At 41.6% G+C, this 17,445-nt stretch overlaps 1 protein-coding gene across 1 annotated transcript; it reads right to left on the bottom strand.

The window, feature by feature from the left end:
• Positions 1-94: 94 nt before the first annotated feature.
• LOC121399564 (receptor-type tyrosine-protein phosphatase mu-like) lies at positions 95-16,886 on the bottom strand. The gene is made up of 17 exons (XM_041580723.1): positions 16,798-16,886; positions 15,048-15,187; positions 14,604-14,691; positions 14,424-14,494; positions 13,772-13,808; positions 13,307-13,404; positions 12,571-12,687; positions 10,533-10,687; positions 10,164-10,299; positions 9,577-9,726; positions 7,711-7,804; positions 6,280-6,359; positions 4,973-5,107; positions 3,597-3,722; positions 2,105-2,253; positions 1,703-1,838; positions 95-426 (listed from the first exon to the last, which is right to left on the bottom strand). Exons 1-17 carry the CDS (start codon positions 16,856-16,858, stop codon positions 352-354), a joined length of 1,848 nt encoding a protein of 615 aa, XP_041436657.1. The 5' UTR covers positions 16,859-16,886; the 3' UTR covers positions 95-351.
• Between the last annotated feature and the right edge of the window lie 559 nt (positions 16,887-17,445).

Below are 17,445 nucleotides of genomic sequence, written 5' to 3'. Positions count from 1 at the left end.
TATATAATGGGATATGATCACTATATATAAATATATAAGGGGGATTCATAGAATTCATATGGAAGAACTGCAGCCATTGGATCTGGTTCTGTTCATTTAATCAAAGGTTCATGTAACAGAATTAATGAGACAATTACACTGATTAGTTAAAGGCTTTAACAACATCTTATAATTAAATCCATAAAATAACTTTATTATAATTTAATGTCTTTATTTTCTACAATATTATTTGTTATTGGTTAGAAATATATAGAACATTTTAGATATACAGAACTAAATGTCAGCAGTGCGGCTCAGGTCAGACTGACCGGCAGTTCCTGGTCCTCTCCCATGTCCAACAGCTCCGGAATTCTACTGGAAATTCCCATAGGTCTCAAAGGAGTCCAAATAAGTCTTAGCCAGTGAGTAACAGAACGAGTACTGATCCTGCAGAACATTATACATTCACTGTGTGTACTGACCTGCACTTATATACACTGTTCTATTTATAAATTATACTATCACTCATGTATTATAAGGGATCATGTACCCCCTACTGTAAATGATAAGGATATTAGAAGTCACTGAGGGGTTGTTCTGTGACCATATAAAGGCACAAGGCTGCAGGCTGAGTTATACAGGGAACTCTGAGTATCACTCATGTATTATAAGGGACAATACATACCCCCTACTGTAAATGATAAGGATATTAGAAGTCACTGAGGGGTTGTTCTGTGACCATATAAAGGCACAAGGCTGCAGGCTGAGTTATACAGGGAACTCTGAGTATCACTCATGTATTATAAGGGATAATGTACCCCCTACTGTAAATGATAAGGATATTAGAAGTCACTGAGGGGTTGTTCTGTGACCATATAAGGGCACAAGGCTGCAGGCTGAGTTATACAGGGAACTCTGAGTATCACTCATGTATTATAAGGGATAATGTACCCCCTACTGTAAATGATAAGGATATTAGAAGTCACTGAGGGGTTGTTCTGTGACCATATAAAGGCACAAGGCTGCAGGCTGAGTTATACAGGGAACTCTGAGTATCACTCATGTATTATAAGGGATAATGTACCCCCTACTGTAAATGATAAGGATATTAGAAGTCACTGAGGGGTTGTTCTGTGACCATATAAAGGCACAAGGCTGCAGGCTGAGTGATACAGGGAACTCTGAGTATCACTCATGTATTATAAGGGATAATGTACCCCCTACTGTAAATGATAAGGATATTAGAAGTCACTGAGGGGTTGTTCTGTGACCATATAAAGGCACAAGGCTGCAGGCTGAGTTATACAGGGAACTCTGAGTATCACTCATGTATTATAAGGGATAATGTACCCCCTACTGTAAATGATAAGGATATTAGAAGTCACTGAGGGGTTGTTCTGTGACCATATAAAGGCACAAGGCTGCAGGCTGAGTTATACAGGGAACTCTGAGTATCACTCATGTATTATAAGGGATAATGTACCCCCTACTGTAAATGATAAGGATATTAGAAGTCACTGAGGGGTTGTTCTGTGACCATATAAAGGCACAAGGCTGCAGGCTGAGTTATACAGGGAACTCTGAGTATCACTCATGTATTATAAGGGATAATGTACCCCCTACTGTAAATGATAAGGATATAGGGGTTGTTCTGTGACCATATAAAGGCACAAGGCTGCAGGGTGGGTTATACAGGGGACACATATATACAGTATGTACTTACTACATTAGGAATAAGTTGTCTTCTCCGTTTCTTGAGGGATCTCACTGATTGGGAAACATCCAGGAATCCATCGCTGCGGATCTGGTCACATATTAAACTTCCAGCACAGAAAATGCCCGACCGGGTTGCCCCATCACTGGGAATATATAGAGATGGGATGTTATTCGCCTCCATGACAATCCTCATTAGTTACTAAATACTTTCACATAATGACCAGAATATATGGGGCATTTAGAATATATAGTGAGTATTGCAGGTCATTTTCTATTGGCTGCAGTAGGAGGGGCCATCAGTGGCTCTGGCTTATGGTTGCCATCCAAAAATGTGATTCAGCTCTCTATTCCCTGTGGTACTTGCAGATCACTAGAATAAACCTCTCTTGCCCCCTGCTGGGGTACTTACCTACAGATCACAAGTACATGACTCTCTTTGTCCTGCTGCTGCAGCCGCTCCACTTTGCCAATGAGGCTAATGATGGCCCCCGGGTTCTGTGGAACAGGTTTGTCTTTAGGCCAAGAGTCCAGATGCCACAGCTGCACCTCAAGGATGGGCTGACAGAGAGCAGGAGTGACAGTTTTAGGTGGCACAGGTTATCCCTCTCCCTCAATGTTGCCTACTGTTCACTAGAATAGGAAACCCCACCATGATATGGTACCGGGTCCCCAGCATAATAAACTTATTCCCAGCATAATAAACTTATTCCCAGCATGCAACGCTCTTACACAAAGACTGTACTTACAGTATGGGAGCTGCAGTTCTGCAGTTCAGTTGAACAAACTACCCTACACTACATGGCACCGCCGCACTTACATTGTGAGACACACTAACTTTACATTTTCCTGCTGAAATAAACTAAAGTGCGCAAAACCTACAGCAACTCCCTGTAATGTCTCTGCTGAGTGGCTTGTAATGTATTTTTATTGTTAGCCCATATAGGTGCAGGGATGTGACAATTTAGACACCCTCACATAATATTGGCAGGCACATCCTTAAGGTTTTAGACACCTAAATGGGTCCTGATGGGGACTTGTGCCCTTGCTCTGCTTATGTAAGCCCCTGTAGTTCTCACAGTGTACTGTAGATGGCACTGTGCTACAGTATAAAGGTCTAGGAAACCATGTGCTCTGGGTCCATTGCTTTAGCCCTTACCCAGCAGGCAGGTAGGGAATGGGCAGTGGAACCTAGGAGCTTAGGCCCTAGTAAAGTGGATAGCTATACTCCGACAAGGGATTCAGATCCCGCATACTGATAACCCAGAAGTAGGAACGAAGTGCATAGACTTAGGGATGATAGAATTTCTCCTGGGTTCCACTTAGGGTACAGGCTGAAAGCTGGGAGTAGCTTCTCAATTGCTGCTTTACTACTGCTGTAACTTTCCCCTTGCCTGCAGGGATCTAGCTGTTCTTTCGTGCTGTGAGTATATGTGCTATCCTTTGTACTATATGTACTATATGTCCTATGAACTCCATTGTGGATTGTGTTGTAAATAAACTGAGTTCTGTGGTTAAGCATAAAAGAACCACTGGCGCCCATTTCTTGTGCATTAGCACATTGTTACAGTTGCACTACACCCTGCCTCCACACTGTTGCGAGGGCTTGCACCTGAGAAAATCCGTCTCAACCGTGGCACAAATATATTTGAAAGTAAGCTGATTACAGAGACGGTTCCACTCAATGTATTACAGCGCTACATAGGTATCATTTTTGTATTTATTTGTTATTTGTGCTATTGGCTAACAAGGTCCCACAGTTTTTGTTTTGTACTCGGCACAGAGACATTGATGGCAATTTGACTTCCTCACCCTGGTGCTGTGTATATAAGTACTGCTGTATACTGTATATATACCCGTTACCCCATATACCCCCATCCCCATTCTTTGTTTGCACCGCTCACCTCTTTCTTATGCTGCAAGTGAAGTGTCGCCCCAGAGAAGCCGCTGTCTCTTAGGCTGGAAATCTTCTTGACCTGGAAGTTGCTGTAAGTTGATTCCCCAGACACCGGCCAGAAGTGCGGACAAAGCTGTGGGGAAAGAGATGTCAGAGATACATGTGTGTGACCAATAATAACTGGGGACAGAAGAGTTGAATTGATGCATCTGGCGCTCACAGACACACCTGTATCCCAGTGTAATGAGGCATCTGTTGTTTTCTGTCTCCTTCCTCTGGATCCACTACAGTTACACACATCTCACTTGTGTCTTTCTTCAACCTAAACTACTGTGTAACTATGTGTTGTATAATAGAAACTCTGTATTAACTGTATAATAGAAACTCTGTATTAACTGTATAATAGAAACTCTGTATTAACTGTATAATAGAAACTCTGTATTAACTGTATAATATAAACTCTGTATTAACTGTATAGAAACTCTGTATAAACTGTATATAAACTCTGTATAAACTGTATAGAAACTCTGTATAAACTGTATAATATAAACTCTGTATAAACTGTATAGAAACTCTGTATAAACTGTATAGAAACTCTGTATAAACTGTATAGAAACTCTGTATAAACTGTATAGAAACTCTGTATAAACTGTATAGAAACTCTGTATAAACTGTATAGAAACTCTGTATAAACTGTATAGAAACTCTGTATAAACTGTATAGAAACTCTGTATAAACTGTATAGAAACTCTGTATAAACTGTATATAAACTCTGTATAAACTGTATAGAAACTCTGTATAAACTGTATAGAAACTCTGTATAAACGGTATAGAAACTCTGTATAAACTGTATATAAACTCTGTATAAACTGTATAGAAACTCTGTATAAACTGTATAGAAACTCTGTATAAACTGTATAATAAACTCTGTATAAACTGTATAGAAACTCTGTATAAACTGTATAGAAACTCTGTATAAACTGTATAGAAACTCTGTATAAACGGTATAGAAACTCTGTATAAACTGTATATAAACTCTGTATAAACTGTATAGAAACTCTGTATAAACTGTATAGAAACTCTGTATAAACTCTATAATATAAACTCTGTATAAACTGTATAGAAACTCTGTATAAACTGTATAGAAACTCTGTATAAACTGTATATAAACTCTGTATAAACTGTACATAAACTCTGTATAAACTGTATATAAACTCTGTATAAACTGTATATAAACTCTGTATAAACTGTATAATATAAACTCTGTATAAACTGTATATAAACTCTTCTGTATAAACTGTATATAAACTCTGTATAAACTGTATAGAAACTCTGTATAAACTGTATATAAACTCTTCTGTATAAACTGAAGGTGCCACTGACCCGCCGTATGTCCTGCGCCGGGTGCATCACAATGATGGAGGTGCATCTGTAATCCCACACCAGGGACCAGAGATCCGGCAGTGTCTCCAATTTGGGGAGCTGAGTGACAATGAACTGATCCTCTTGGCTGTTGGACTGGGGGAAAATGGGGAGCATGAAAGGAACACGCAAGGAACACGGGGTTTCAAGGGAAAGACAGAACATTGGTAGAGATGCCCCCAGGGTCCATCCAGAGATGGTTGTGCATTAGGTTCTGGGGTGCCCACCTAAAACACATATATGGGCACCAGGGGTTCTTAAACATGTGACTTAAAGACTGTAAGCTCTATGGGGTAGGGACCTCCTTGCTACTGTGTCCCTTACCCCATAGCACTTAAGCTCTGTGTCCTTATATGAGTTCTGTGTACTGTGTATATTTATTGTATTTATTGTGTACTTTTATATATTCTACTGTTATAGTATATTGTACTGTCATTTGCAGTATATTGTACTTTTATGCATTTTATGTGACTCCTTAACAGCACTTTATACATCCGTGTGATCAGTATTATGTACCAGACAAACAATATAATATATAACTTATAAATACAGCACAGTGTCACATGACTGGTCACCAGAACCAATGGACAGGCCCATGAGAAGTGAAGGCCGCAGTATAGAAGGTTATAGGGACATAAATATATATATTATAGCAGAGTCGCCCTATTATCTACCCACAATACAGAATATTTCCATTCTTCCAGATGGTCGTTAGTGACCCTAAACTTATTTCTGGGAATACTCGTTATTACTGTTAAATGGGGCGAGTAACTATAAGGCTGAGCAAGGGGTGTGATCAGTGAGTAATGGAGCGGAGTCTTGGCCAATGGGGCATGAGTTGGTCATAACAGGACATGATGTGGGAGCCTGGAGGTCAGTGGCCAGTGTTGGACTAGGCTACCTGGGCCCCTGTGGGCCACTATAAGCCCAGACATACCAGTAAGATGACTGCAGTACATGGATTGTGAGCACATTAGCCACAGACATACCAGTAAGATTACTACTATAATGGGGTCCAGTAGAACTGGAGGCCACTGGGAATATTTCCCTGAAGAAAATAACTCCTATTGTGTCTGGTTTAACTTTCTCTTTCACTAGATAACAAGTTATTTGGTTTATTGGAGGCTGTGTCTGGTTTATCCCACCCCAGGGGCACTTCTTGTCTGTCCCAGAGGCTATTGGCAGGGGGACAAATGAATACGTGGGTATTTAGGGTCCCTCTGGGGCGGGACATTATATAGAATATAATAACTGTACAATATACTTACATTTATAAACACAGCATTGATGTAACCAGGGGCGCCATGTTGGTCCATCACAGACATTAGGATTGGACGACAGTGATCACCTGAGGGTGCAGAAGTTATTGTTATATACGTGACAGCCAATCAGGAACTGATACAAACAGGCCACACCCAGAATGGTACAGGGAGAGGGAGGAGATTATCCTGTACATGGAACATTCCTTCCTTCAGTATCTATAGACATAGATTTGGGTTGGAGCTGCCATATGGTTTCCCTTATGCAGCACAGTATAATGGGATTTTTTATTTAGGTGAAATACAGTCACACCCCAATTTTATAGGGCTGTTTATAAATTTTGAACTACCCATTAACCTACCTATTGACCTACCCATTTACCTACCCATTAAAGGGAAGATAAACACTGCTGTTCCCCCATACTTTACCCATTATTCTTGCACTGCCAAAACCACAATATATTTAACATTTTACCAAGGTTAAGGAATGTTGGGAGCTGTAGTTCAGCACCATTCATGTTGTAAATATTGATTAAAGGGGTGGTTCACCTTCAAGTTAACTTTTAGTATGTTATAGAATGGCCAATTCTAATCAACTTTTTAATTTGTCTTCATTATTTATTTTTAATAGTTGTTTTAATTATTTGGCTTCTTATTCTGACTCTGTCCAGCTTTCAAATGGGGTTCACTGACCCCATCTATAAACAAATGCTCTGTAAGGCTACAAATATATTGTTATTGCTAAATTGTATTGCTCATCTTTCTATTCAGGCATCTCCTATTCATATTCCGGTCTCTTAATAAATCAGTGTATGGTTGCTAGGGGAATTTGCACCCTAGCAACCAGATTGATGGAATTGATGGAACTGGAGAGCTGCTGAATAAAAATCTAAACAACTCAAAATGCACAAATAATAAAAAATGAAAACCAATTACAAATTGTCTCAGAATATCCCTCTCTACATCATACTAACAGTTAACTCAAAGGTGAACAACCCCTTTAATAAAACGTTTCCCCGTCTCTCCAGGGTCAGTGTCGCTATTAATATGGAAAGGAACCCTCCAATTAGAATTCCAGCTGATCTGTGTGAATCTGTTCTTTGTTCCTGCAACTGGAAGGGTTAAACGTGGCTTCTTTATCCCAGAACAAGTAAACAGCAGAGTGTCGTCCCTTCTGATGCCTCATTCCAATGTCATATCTTGGGGCCACATCTCCCCATGTAGCATAAGAGCAAGATGGCCGCTGGGAAGCAGCATTCTCATTGGTCAGTTGCATCAGTAATGATTTGTTTGGGGCATTTACATTAGAGAACTAGGGGCGCAGTGGGGCAGCTGTACTGAGGGTTTCTACATAAAGTGCTGCATTTCAGTGCCTACAAGAGAAAGACAAAGTTGGGGTACCACTGTAAGGATTATAGGGATCAAGACTAATGGAATGACCTGGAATGATGTCGGGATGAAGATTCTTGCAGTGATTCTCATGGGCTTCTCTGTACGAGCAGATTCTATACAGTTCTGTTAGTTTCTCCACAGCCTGAAAGGGTTAACATGTGATGAACAAAACAGTGGGGAGCCAGGAAGTAGGTACAACCCCCCCAAATTACAGATGTTGTCCAGGTGCCCCTCACATGGAAAGTCACAATGATGGGAAATGGGCACAAGGCCACTGATGCACCCGGCACAAAATGTGTGAGGCTTCTGAAATGTTGTTATAATATAAATATATATATTATTAAATTAGTGCCCATTTCTGACTCTAATACCCCCCCTGTATATCTCATGCCCCTGCCTACATGTAATACACAGCAATGATACTAATACCCCCTGTATATACCATACACCAGACTATGTCCCCCGCTATGTAATGCAACCCCACCTTTACATTCCACCCCCAAAACGGCCCAAATGCACCTGCCCCCTTTCTGTTAAATCCCTCCCATTTTGTGTCCCAAAATCTGAGCTTGTCCCTCTAAATAAAAAAGTTGTCAGTTTCCATCTTCTAGAAACCACTCCTGCTTTATTATAAATCTACTTACTAGAGAGTGTTGGGTGGGTATCTAGAGGTACCTCCCAGGTATGTGTCTGTGGATGGGTATCTAGAGGTGCTTATGTAGTAGATGCACAGGCATATAGAAACACCACCGTAGTCGTTGTGTGGGTATTAGAGGTCCCATAGAATATGTGGGGTGGGTATCAAGAGGATCTTTCATAGTATGTGTTGGGTGGGTATCTAGAGGTATCTCCCAGGTATGTGTGGGTATCTAGAGGTACTTCAATAGTCTATATTGGGTGGGTATCTAGGGGTACTTCAATAGTATATGTTGGGTGGGTATCTAGGGGTACTTCAATAGTATATGTTGGGTGGGTATCTAGAGGTACTTCCATAGTATATGTTGGGTGGGTATCTAGAGTTACTTCCATAGTATATGTTGGGTGGGTATCTAGAGGTACTTCCATAGTATATGTTGGGTGGGTATCTAGAGGTACTTCCATAGTATATGTTGGGTGGGTATCTAGAGGTACTTCCATAGTATATGTTGGGTGGGTATCTAGAGGTACTTCCATAGTATATGTTGGGTGGGTATCTAGAGGTACTTCCATAGTATATGTTGGGTGGGTATCTAGAGGTACTTCCATAGTATATGTTGAGTGGGTGTCTAGAGGTACTTCCATAGTATATGTTGGGTGAGTATAAGGGATGCACCGAATGCACTATTTTGTATTTGCCCGAACCCCCGAATCCTTCGTGAAATATTCGGCTGAATACCGAACCAGAATCCCAATTCCTTGTTTTGTGACAAATATGTGACAATTTCCCTCCCCACCCCTAATTTGTTTATGCAAATTTGGATTCGGATTCGGTTTGGCCTGGCAGAAGGATTTCGGCCGAATCCAAATCCTGCTGAAAAACGCAGAATCCTGGCCGAATCCTGAACCGAATCCTGGATTCGGTGCATTCCTAGTGAGTATCTAGAAGTACTTCCATATTATGTGTTCGGTGGGTATCTAGAGGTACTTCCATACTATATGTTGGGTGGGTATCAGAGGTACTTCCATAGTATATGTTGGGTGGGTATCTAGAGGTACTTCCATAGTATATGTTGGGTGGGGGTCTTGAGGTACCGCCCAGGTATGTGTGTGTATCTCGAGGTACCTCTCAAGCATGTATTAGGTTTCTAGCTACAGTTGGAACAAGTGAAAAAGAAAAACAGAGGTATCTCTGCACAGCGCCCCCATCTGACACAGTAAGTATAGGGGGTGGGGCACAGGGGCCAATGAGAAATAGCAAATGAAGGATCTACCAACCTGGAATTCCCTGGTGAAGCCGGATGTGTTGGTTCCAGGATCCAGGGTCTGCATGTGGCGCATGTGAGTCAGGACTCCCTCTACTGGCAGACTGGTGGAACTGCACACAAGTGTCTCCAGCAACACGTCATACAGGAACATGTACTGACCCTGCAATGTGTAACCAAAGAGACTCTCAACTCATTGGCCTTTGCCTAAATACACAACTCAACCTGAAACCTAATTTGCATTTTCAAATGTGGGAAAAAGAAAATAAACGATGATACAGCTGAATGCGACTCCTGCAAGAAGTACAAGAGTTGTTCCCATGCACTTGGCTGGCCAGTCCTACAGGCTCAACTAAAAGGTTTATTTTTGGAACCACAATGATTTAATTTACTGAATGAAACGTCTCAGTCACTGCACAGAGTAATGGGGAAGAGGTTTGGGGACATCATGTGACAAGGAGATTCATTTAAACTGGGAAGAAAAGAAGAGGAATAAGTGACACTGGCAGATAAAAGGGGCAGAGGAGCTTCCAGTTTGGTTACATGGGGTTAATTGTTATAGTTTCTCTCTTCTCACAAGGTACAAAGCTGTCAGTTTACCTGGTTCTGTATCATATTGGGTCGTCTCCTGCGCATCTGGAGGGCACAGTCATAGACATTCACCTTGCCCTCGGCCCGTGCCCTCTTCAGCAATATGTCCAGCGCCAGCAGCGTCCCCGTCCGACCAATCCCTGCACTGCAAATTTAACCCAAAACACTTTCACTATGCACAGAACATACAGAATGCTCAGTGTGTAGAGACAGCAGAAGGAGCACATTCTTGCCCCGGAGAGCTTACAATCCATATAATGTCCAATAACATCACTAGGTAACATTTAAAGGGTATTTATAAAGGGGTTTCCTATTTGTCAGCTTCACATCATCCAGAGTAGAACCCTGTCTATAGCCCCAATGAACATGTGATCTTACCTGCAATGCACTATAACTGGGCCTGACCCGGGAAGCTTGCACTTATTCATCTGGTCCATCAGCTGCAGAAGCCCAGATGGCTTACTGGGAACTCCATGGTCCGGCCATTGCAGGTAATGCAGATGCTCTACTGTCCTTTGGGCTGAGTCTCCCACCTGCCGAATGTGGGAGATTTAAGTTAAAGAGACAGTGTACCTCATTCTACCTGTGCCAGTCAGTGATTAGAGGTGGGACCAGAGTTGCATCTTTTCCTAATGTTGGTAATGTCAGAGAGCAGGGCTGGGACATATTACTCACTATCACTTGCTAATGTTTCATTGGTTTTTAACACTTTAAAACCAAGCAGGAGGTTTTGAACCCCTTAAAAATGTCCATTTGGCAACCCTACGTGGGACAGATAAGCATGGGCATCGACAAATGAAATGATTAATTATTTTTTCTAGTAATTATACTGGCATGTCTGGGGTTAATGGACTTGTTACTCATTTTCTGTAGTAAATATACTGGCACATCTGAGGTTAATGGGCTTGTTATACATTTCCTATAGTAATGATACTGGCACATCTGAGGTTAATGGGCTTGTTATACATTTTCTGTAGTAAATATACTGGCACGTCTGGGAATATTTTGGGATAAATATATGGTGTGGTATAAAGGGTTATTTCCACAAAGTGGATGTGGCCAATAAATCTTTGCTGTACTTCCCGCCACAGAAAATGTTCAAATTTTGGGAGGTAAAATCCTGTCGTCAAACAGGTGACCCCACTCACTGGCTCCTATACTGGACTGTTGATGCTCCCTCATCTCTCTTGGTTCTGTTGGGCCCTGCTGGCTGCTCACTGCCCAAAAACTCTCTCCTTAGGATGAAATAGTTTAAAGATGGCCGTGTGTTCCACTGTGGAACTCACGTCCATCTTGAATCATTTAGGGAGTTTGAGCTCTGCAGGAGGCAGGAGCCAGCAAGCAGTATGGCAGCACTAAGAAAGAAGGCTCTTATATTCTGCCAGCAAATGCTTTCTCTCCTTTTTCTGCAATCATCTAACTGACATATTTGGGGTTGATTTGTTTTTTGTCCATTATTGCAGTGATCTTACTGCCATGTCTGGATTTAGTTAAAGGGGTGGTTCACCTTTAGGGTTAAGGAAACACGAGCAGATTTGGTGAGATTAGTCGCCCCGAAGAAGAGGTGATTTGTCGGCGGGGGCGGCTAATCTCCCCGAATCTGCCCGTCTGTCCTTATTTAAGGACTGCCTTCCCCTACCTTCCCCCGGCTATAATGAATAATCGCCAGCGGGATGGCACTCGCGGTGCTTCGTTTTGTGAGGTCGCCCGAAGTGTGAGGCAACATTGGGCCGCGAGTGCCATCCTAGTGGTGATGTTTCATTATAGCCGGCGGGAAGGTAGGGGAAGGTATTTCTGGGAAATTGTTCCCCCGAAGAAGAGGCGATTTATTGCTGGGGCGACTAATCTCCCCGAATCTGCCCATGTGTTCTTACCCTTTTCGTTTGTTATAGAATGGCTAAATCTGAACAACTTTTTAATCGACGTACATTTTTTTTCTTTTTAATAGTATTGTATTTGTTTTTTTGTTTGCTTTTTCTTCTGACTCTTTCCTGCTTTCAATTGGGGGTCACTGACCCCATCTAAAAAAACAAATGTATTGTTATTGCTACTTTTTATTACTCCTCTTTCTATTCAAGCCTCTCCTATTCATATTCCAGTCTCTTATTTACATTGCTAGGGGAATTTAGACCCTAGCAACCAGACTTCCGAACTTGCAACCTGGAGAGCTGCTGAATAAAGAGCAAAATAAGTCAAAAACCAAAAATAATTAAAAATGGTCCAATTGCAAATTGTCTCAGAATATCCCTCTCTACATCATACTAACAGTTAATTTAAAGGTGAAGAACTACTTTAATGCTCATAATGCATTTCTGCAGTGATCTTACTGGCATTTAGGGTAATTATTGCTAAAGGCAGTGGTAAAGCTCAGTGTCTGTCCATGTCTGTCCATATGTACTAACCCAGAATACTGTACCTTCTGTAGGGTGAAGCTGCGGCTAATGAAAGCTCCTGTCTGGCTCGTACTTTCTACTGAAACTCTGATGTCTCCATATGTCTGGATCTCTTCTGGCCAATAACGCTCACATTTTACCTGGAACCCCCAAAAAAGTAACAGTTACACAGAGTGATATTGGGGTGCACAAGTGGCCCCTGGCTGGAGCTGACTCTTGTCTTTATCTAGGAAGCCCCCCAGAAAGTAACAGTTATACAGACACATACTGGGGGAGCACCAGTGGCCCCTGGCTAGGGCTGACTCTTGGCTTTATCTATTGGCCTGAATTCCCAGCCAGCACCATGACTCTCCTTGTATTTCCTATGGGAAGGAACTTTACACTGACTGGTCACAATATGGAAAAATACCTTTTAGGAAACATTTGAAGAAGTCAAAAATGTATGGATTCTCCTCCCCACTTTTCCCATCTAGTGAGAAGATTATTCAATATACATGTTCCCAGAATTCCTATTGAGATTATGATGTGACCCAAGCAAGTCACTGGACTCCTGGATCAGGCTACGGGCCACTAAATCCCTTTCAGGGCCACATCCTTCCGACACTTCCACTCTGGGTGATCCAATAGGAAGAAACAGATTTTCTGATGATGAGACATATTTGCCCTTGTGTCTATTGTTGAGCCAAACATCCACAATTGGCCAAAGGAAAATCCCATAAAACTGGTACCAACCACACAGAAAGTCCAGGATCTCCTCACCTTGTTCTGCTCCTCTAAAGCCGTCAGCATCACAATGACTGAGCTCTTCTCCTGCCAAACCATGTGCCAGAAATCTGCCAACGTCTCTGGGAGGGGACCTGGGACCAACACATGCACCCCTCATGTTACTGAACCCCACATTATTTGCAGATAAACCTGTGCCAGGATTAATAAACCCCTCTCCTTCACCCCAACTCCTACTGGTCAGATGAACCTCATCACTAAGCTCAGGAGGAAGTTTATTGTACTCATGGTGTCCCTACACAATAACTAATGGGCTCATTAATAACCCATTGTCATGTTTTTTACCCACAATAACTGTTCCCATAATGTGTGACCATAATGTGTGACCACAACTAAAACGTGTGGTTTATAAAGATATAATGTATCAGAGACTCAGGCTGTAGCGTTGGCCAAATCATTATAAAAGTCTAAGTTCAAGGCTCAGGTTGGGAAGAGACTTACCTTGGGTAGCTATGAAGAATTTGGGCTCTTTGTATCCCTGAAATGAATAGAATGTGGCATGAGGGAAATGTATTTGCTGTGGATATACAACAATGGAAACAATACAAATAATAAAGACTATATAGAGGAATTAGATGTTTAGTTGCACCAATTGGAGATCCAATTCCTTGTCTGACAATGAGTTTGGCACTAAAGGTGGAGAGAGAAAAAACAAGTTCAGTTCCCAGGGGTGTTTGTCAATGAGTTTGGACAGTCTGTGGCCTACACTCCAAGATCAACAACAGTTCAGCGGCAGAGCTGAGTCCCGACTCACTAGTGGAAGCAACTCCCAGCAGCAACTCCCAGCAAAAACATCTAGTGGGATCTTCCCAGAAGAGTAGGGTCAATTGTAGCAGTAAACAGAGGAGCAACTTTATATCCACCCCCTTGGGTTAGGAACATTGGGCAGGCAGGGTGATCTATACTCATAACTTTATATTGGGAATAAGACACGGGCAGGTGTGTGGGACAAGACTCTGTTGCTGAAGTAACATTCTTAATAGAACAAATACTGTACAAAACAACATTGGGCTGAGCAGAGTGTTGTTACTATGAGTAGAGCGAGGGGACAGTCTGGTACTGAGGTTGTGTATCAAGGGATCACTGTACTCACATCTATGTACGAGGCATTGATATAATCCGACCCTGAGGGGTTTGAGCGCAGAATCACACGGCAGTTATCATCTGAGGAGCAAACACAGAGCGTGAGAGCTGCTGAGCATTCTGGGTACCACAGAGTTACAGATCTATGATAATTACCCTACTATTTCACATTACACATAGTTGTACTTACAAGGGATAACATTTTTGTATCGGTCCTTAGTTTTGTTCTGCTCAGATGAGGCAGCGGCACAGGGGTACAAGGGGCCCGAGGGCAGTTCCTGGAAATGTAGGCAAATATCCAATAAAGCTGAGAGTACAAATCCCAGACAACACTTAAGGAGACCATATACAGGCTGAGAGAAGCTGCCTATAGACAAAGTCAGCCCAGTGTATGGGGCCCCAGATGGGCTTCCACGATCAATATCTGGCCAGAAATCGGGCAGATGTTGATTGGGTAGGATTAGAATTCCCGTTGGATGGAGGACCGTATCAGCGTTGAGATGTGATCTCTGGGCCCTAGGGAAGAGATCTGCTCATTTGACCCCTTTATACCAAGTCACTATTCCCTTTTTATATAAGGTCAGTATGAAGAGTAACTTTAGGGAAACACCTAGGAAAAGCTTGTCCTACACACCTTGTATTCCTTGGGACGCCCCACAGGTAACATGTTGGAATTCTCCTCATCACCCTCTTTATTGACCAACAGCTCCTCATTCCGAAACCTTTTTACAACCTCAAGTAGATCATCGACTGGAATGTCTCTCTTCTTCTTACCTGTACAGATCAGAGACACAGGCAAGAACTCCACAAATAAGTTTCCATGGAGGAGAAGAAATGGATCACAGCTGTAAGATGTGACAGTTTTACTCACCCTTTATTTAATTAGTCTCTGGAAGGGTTTATACAGCAACAAAGATATGATGGGAGTACTGCTACTAGCAGGTTACAGTATAGCTAAAAACACATAACAGTATACATACTAGCAGATGAGATTATGGGTACAAACAGATGGGAGTATGGGTACTAGCAGGTTAGGGTTAGTTAAGAGAGTATGGCTATTAGCAGGTTATAGTATGGGTACAACTAGATGAGAGTATGGATACAACTAGATGAGAGTATGGATACAACTAGATGAGAGTATGGATACAACTAGATGAGAGTATGGCCACAACTAGATGAGAGTATGGGTATAACTAGATGAGAGTATGGATACAACTAGATGAGAGTATGGGCACAATTAGATGAGGATATGGGTACAACTAGATGAGAGTATGGGTACAACTAGATGAGAGTATGGATACAACTAGATGAGAGTATGGGTACAACTAGATGAGAGTATGGGCACAACTAGATGAGATTATGGGTACAATTAGATGAGGGTATGGGTACAACTAGATGAGAGTATGGGCACAACTAGATGAGAGTATGGGTACAACTAGATGAGAGTATGGGTACAACTAGATGAGAGTATGGGTACAATTAGATGAGAGTATGGGTACAACTAGATGAGAGTATAGGTATAACTAGATGAGAGTATGGATACAACTAGATGAGAGTATGGGCACAACTAGATGAGAGTATGGATACAACTAGATGAGAGTATGGGCACAACTAGATGAGAGTATGGATACAACTAGATGAGAGTATGGGTACAACTAGATGAGAGTATGGGCACAACTAGATGAGAGTATTGGTATAACTAGATGAGAGTATGGATACAACTAGATGAGAGTATGGGTACAACTAGATGAGAGTATGGGTACAACTAGATGAGAGTATGGGCACAACTAGATGAGAGTATGGGCACAACTAGATGAGAGTATGGATACAACTAGATGAGAGTATTGGTATAACTAGATGAGAGTATGGGCACAACTAGATGAGAGTATTGGTATAACTAGATGAGAGTATGGATACAACTAGATGAGAGTATGGGCACAACTAGATGAGAGTATGGGTACAACTAGATGAGAGTATGGGCACAACTAGATGAGAGTATTGGTATAACTAGATGAGAGTATGGGCACAACTAGATGAGAGTATTGGTATAACTAGATGAGAGTATGGATACAACTAGATGAGAGTATGGGCACAACTAGATGAGAGTATGGGTACAACTAGATGAGAGTATGGGCACAACTAGATGAGAGTATGGGCACAACTAGATGAGAGTATGGGTACAACTAGATGAGGGTATGGGTACAACTAGATGAGGGTATGGGTACAACTAGATGAGAGTATGGGTACAACTAGATGAGGGTATGGGTACAATTAGACGAGGTTATGGGTACAATTAGATGAGGGTATGGGTACAGAGTATGGCTATTAGTAGGATACAGTATGGATACTTATAGCAGATGTAAGTGCTGTTTGAACTCACTCACCATGAGCATTTCTGTTGCCCATTGGGATCCAATTGGACATGCCAAAAGAAGACTGACACATTGCAGATCTGAATTATCAATGACATACATAATTAGTATAAATATAAAGGGAAGACCCAGTGTAAGCTCTTGGGAGAAGGGGCTGAGAGTATCAAATTGACAGACAGTTCTTATTTAAATAACAAGATATGGCCCAAGGGGCCCCAACAGAACTAGAGAAGGTACAGGATACTCATATACAGGGAGTAATGGCTGAATTATAAGTACAATTTAACTGCTAATAAAAGTGCCAGCCGCCTGTTTATCTAAGGGTTAATACCATTTTACAGGTACACCTACCACAGGGGGCAGTGTAGGGACTAGAACATCATCTGGGGATATTTTATAGTGAAGGTCCATGTACTGCTCTTCTTCTGCATTGTCTGGGTGGGTGTCACATTGGAGTACAGTATTATACAGTATTATATAGTATTATATAGTATTATATAGTATTATACAGTATTATATAGTATTATACAGTATTATATAGTATTATACAGTATTATACAGTATTATATAGTATTATACAGTATTATACAGTATTATACAGTATACCATACTGTATATTATATAGTATTATACAGTATTATATAGTATTATACAGTATTA

The sequence above is a fragment of the Xenopus laevis genome, chromosome 1S (genome assembly GCF_017654675.1).
Source record: "Xenopus laevis strain J_2021 chromosome 1S, Xenopus_laevis_v10.1, whole genome shotgun sequence".
NCBI classification, from domain to species: domain Eukaryota; kingdom Metazoa; phylum Chordata; class Amphibia; order Anura; family Pipidae; genus Xenopus; species Xenopus laevis.
This window is presented reverse-complemented; position numbering and strand designations above follow the sequence as displayed.

What these genes read in the sequence shown, in the direction of transcription:
- LOC121399564 (XM_041580723.1), bottom strand. Translation starts at nt 16,858, where the DNA reads ATGTGTCAGTCTTCTTTTGGCATGTCCAATTGGATCCCAATGGGCAAC. An exon ending in CGGCGCAGGACATACGGCGG is followed by an intron (nt 3,723 to 4,972) that starts GTCAGTGGCACC and finishes CTTTCCCCACAG; the next exon opens with CTTTGTCCGCACTTCTGGCC. An exon ending in CATGTACTTGTGATCTGTAG is followed by an intron (nt 1,839 to 2,104) that starts GTAAGTACCCCA and finishes ATATATTCCCAG; the next exon opens with TGATGGGGCAACCCGGTCGG.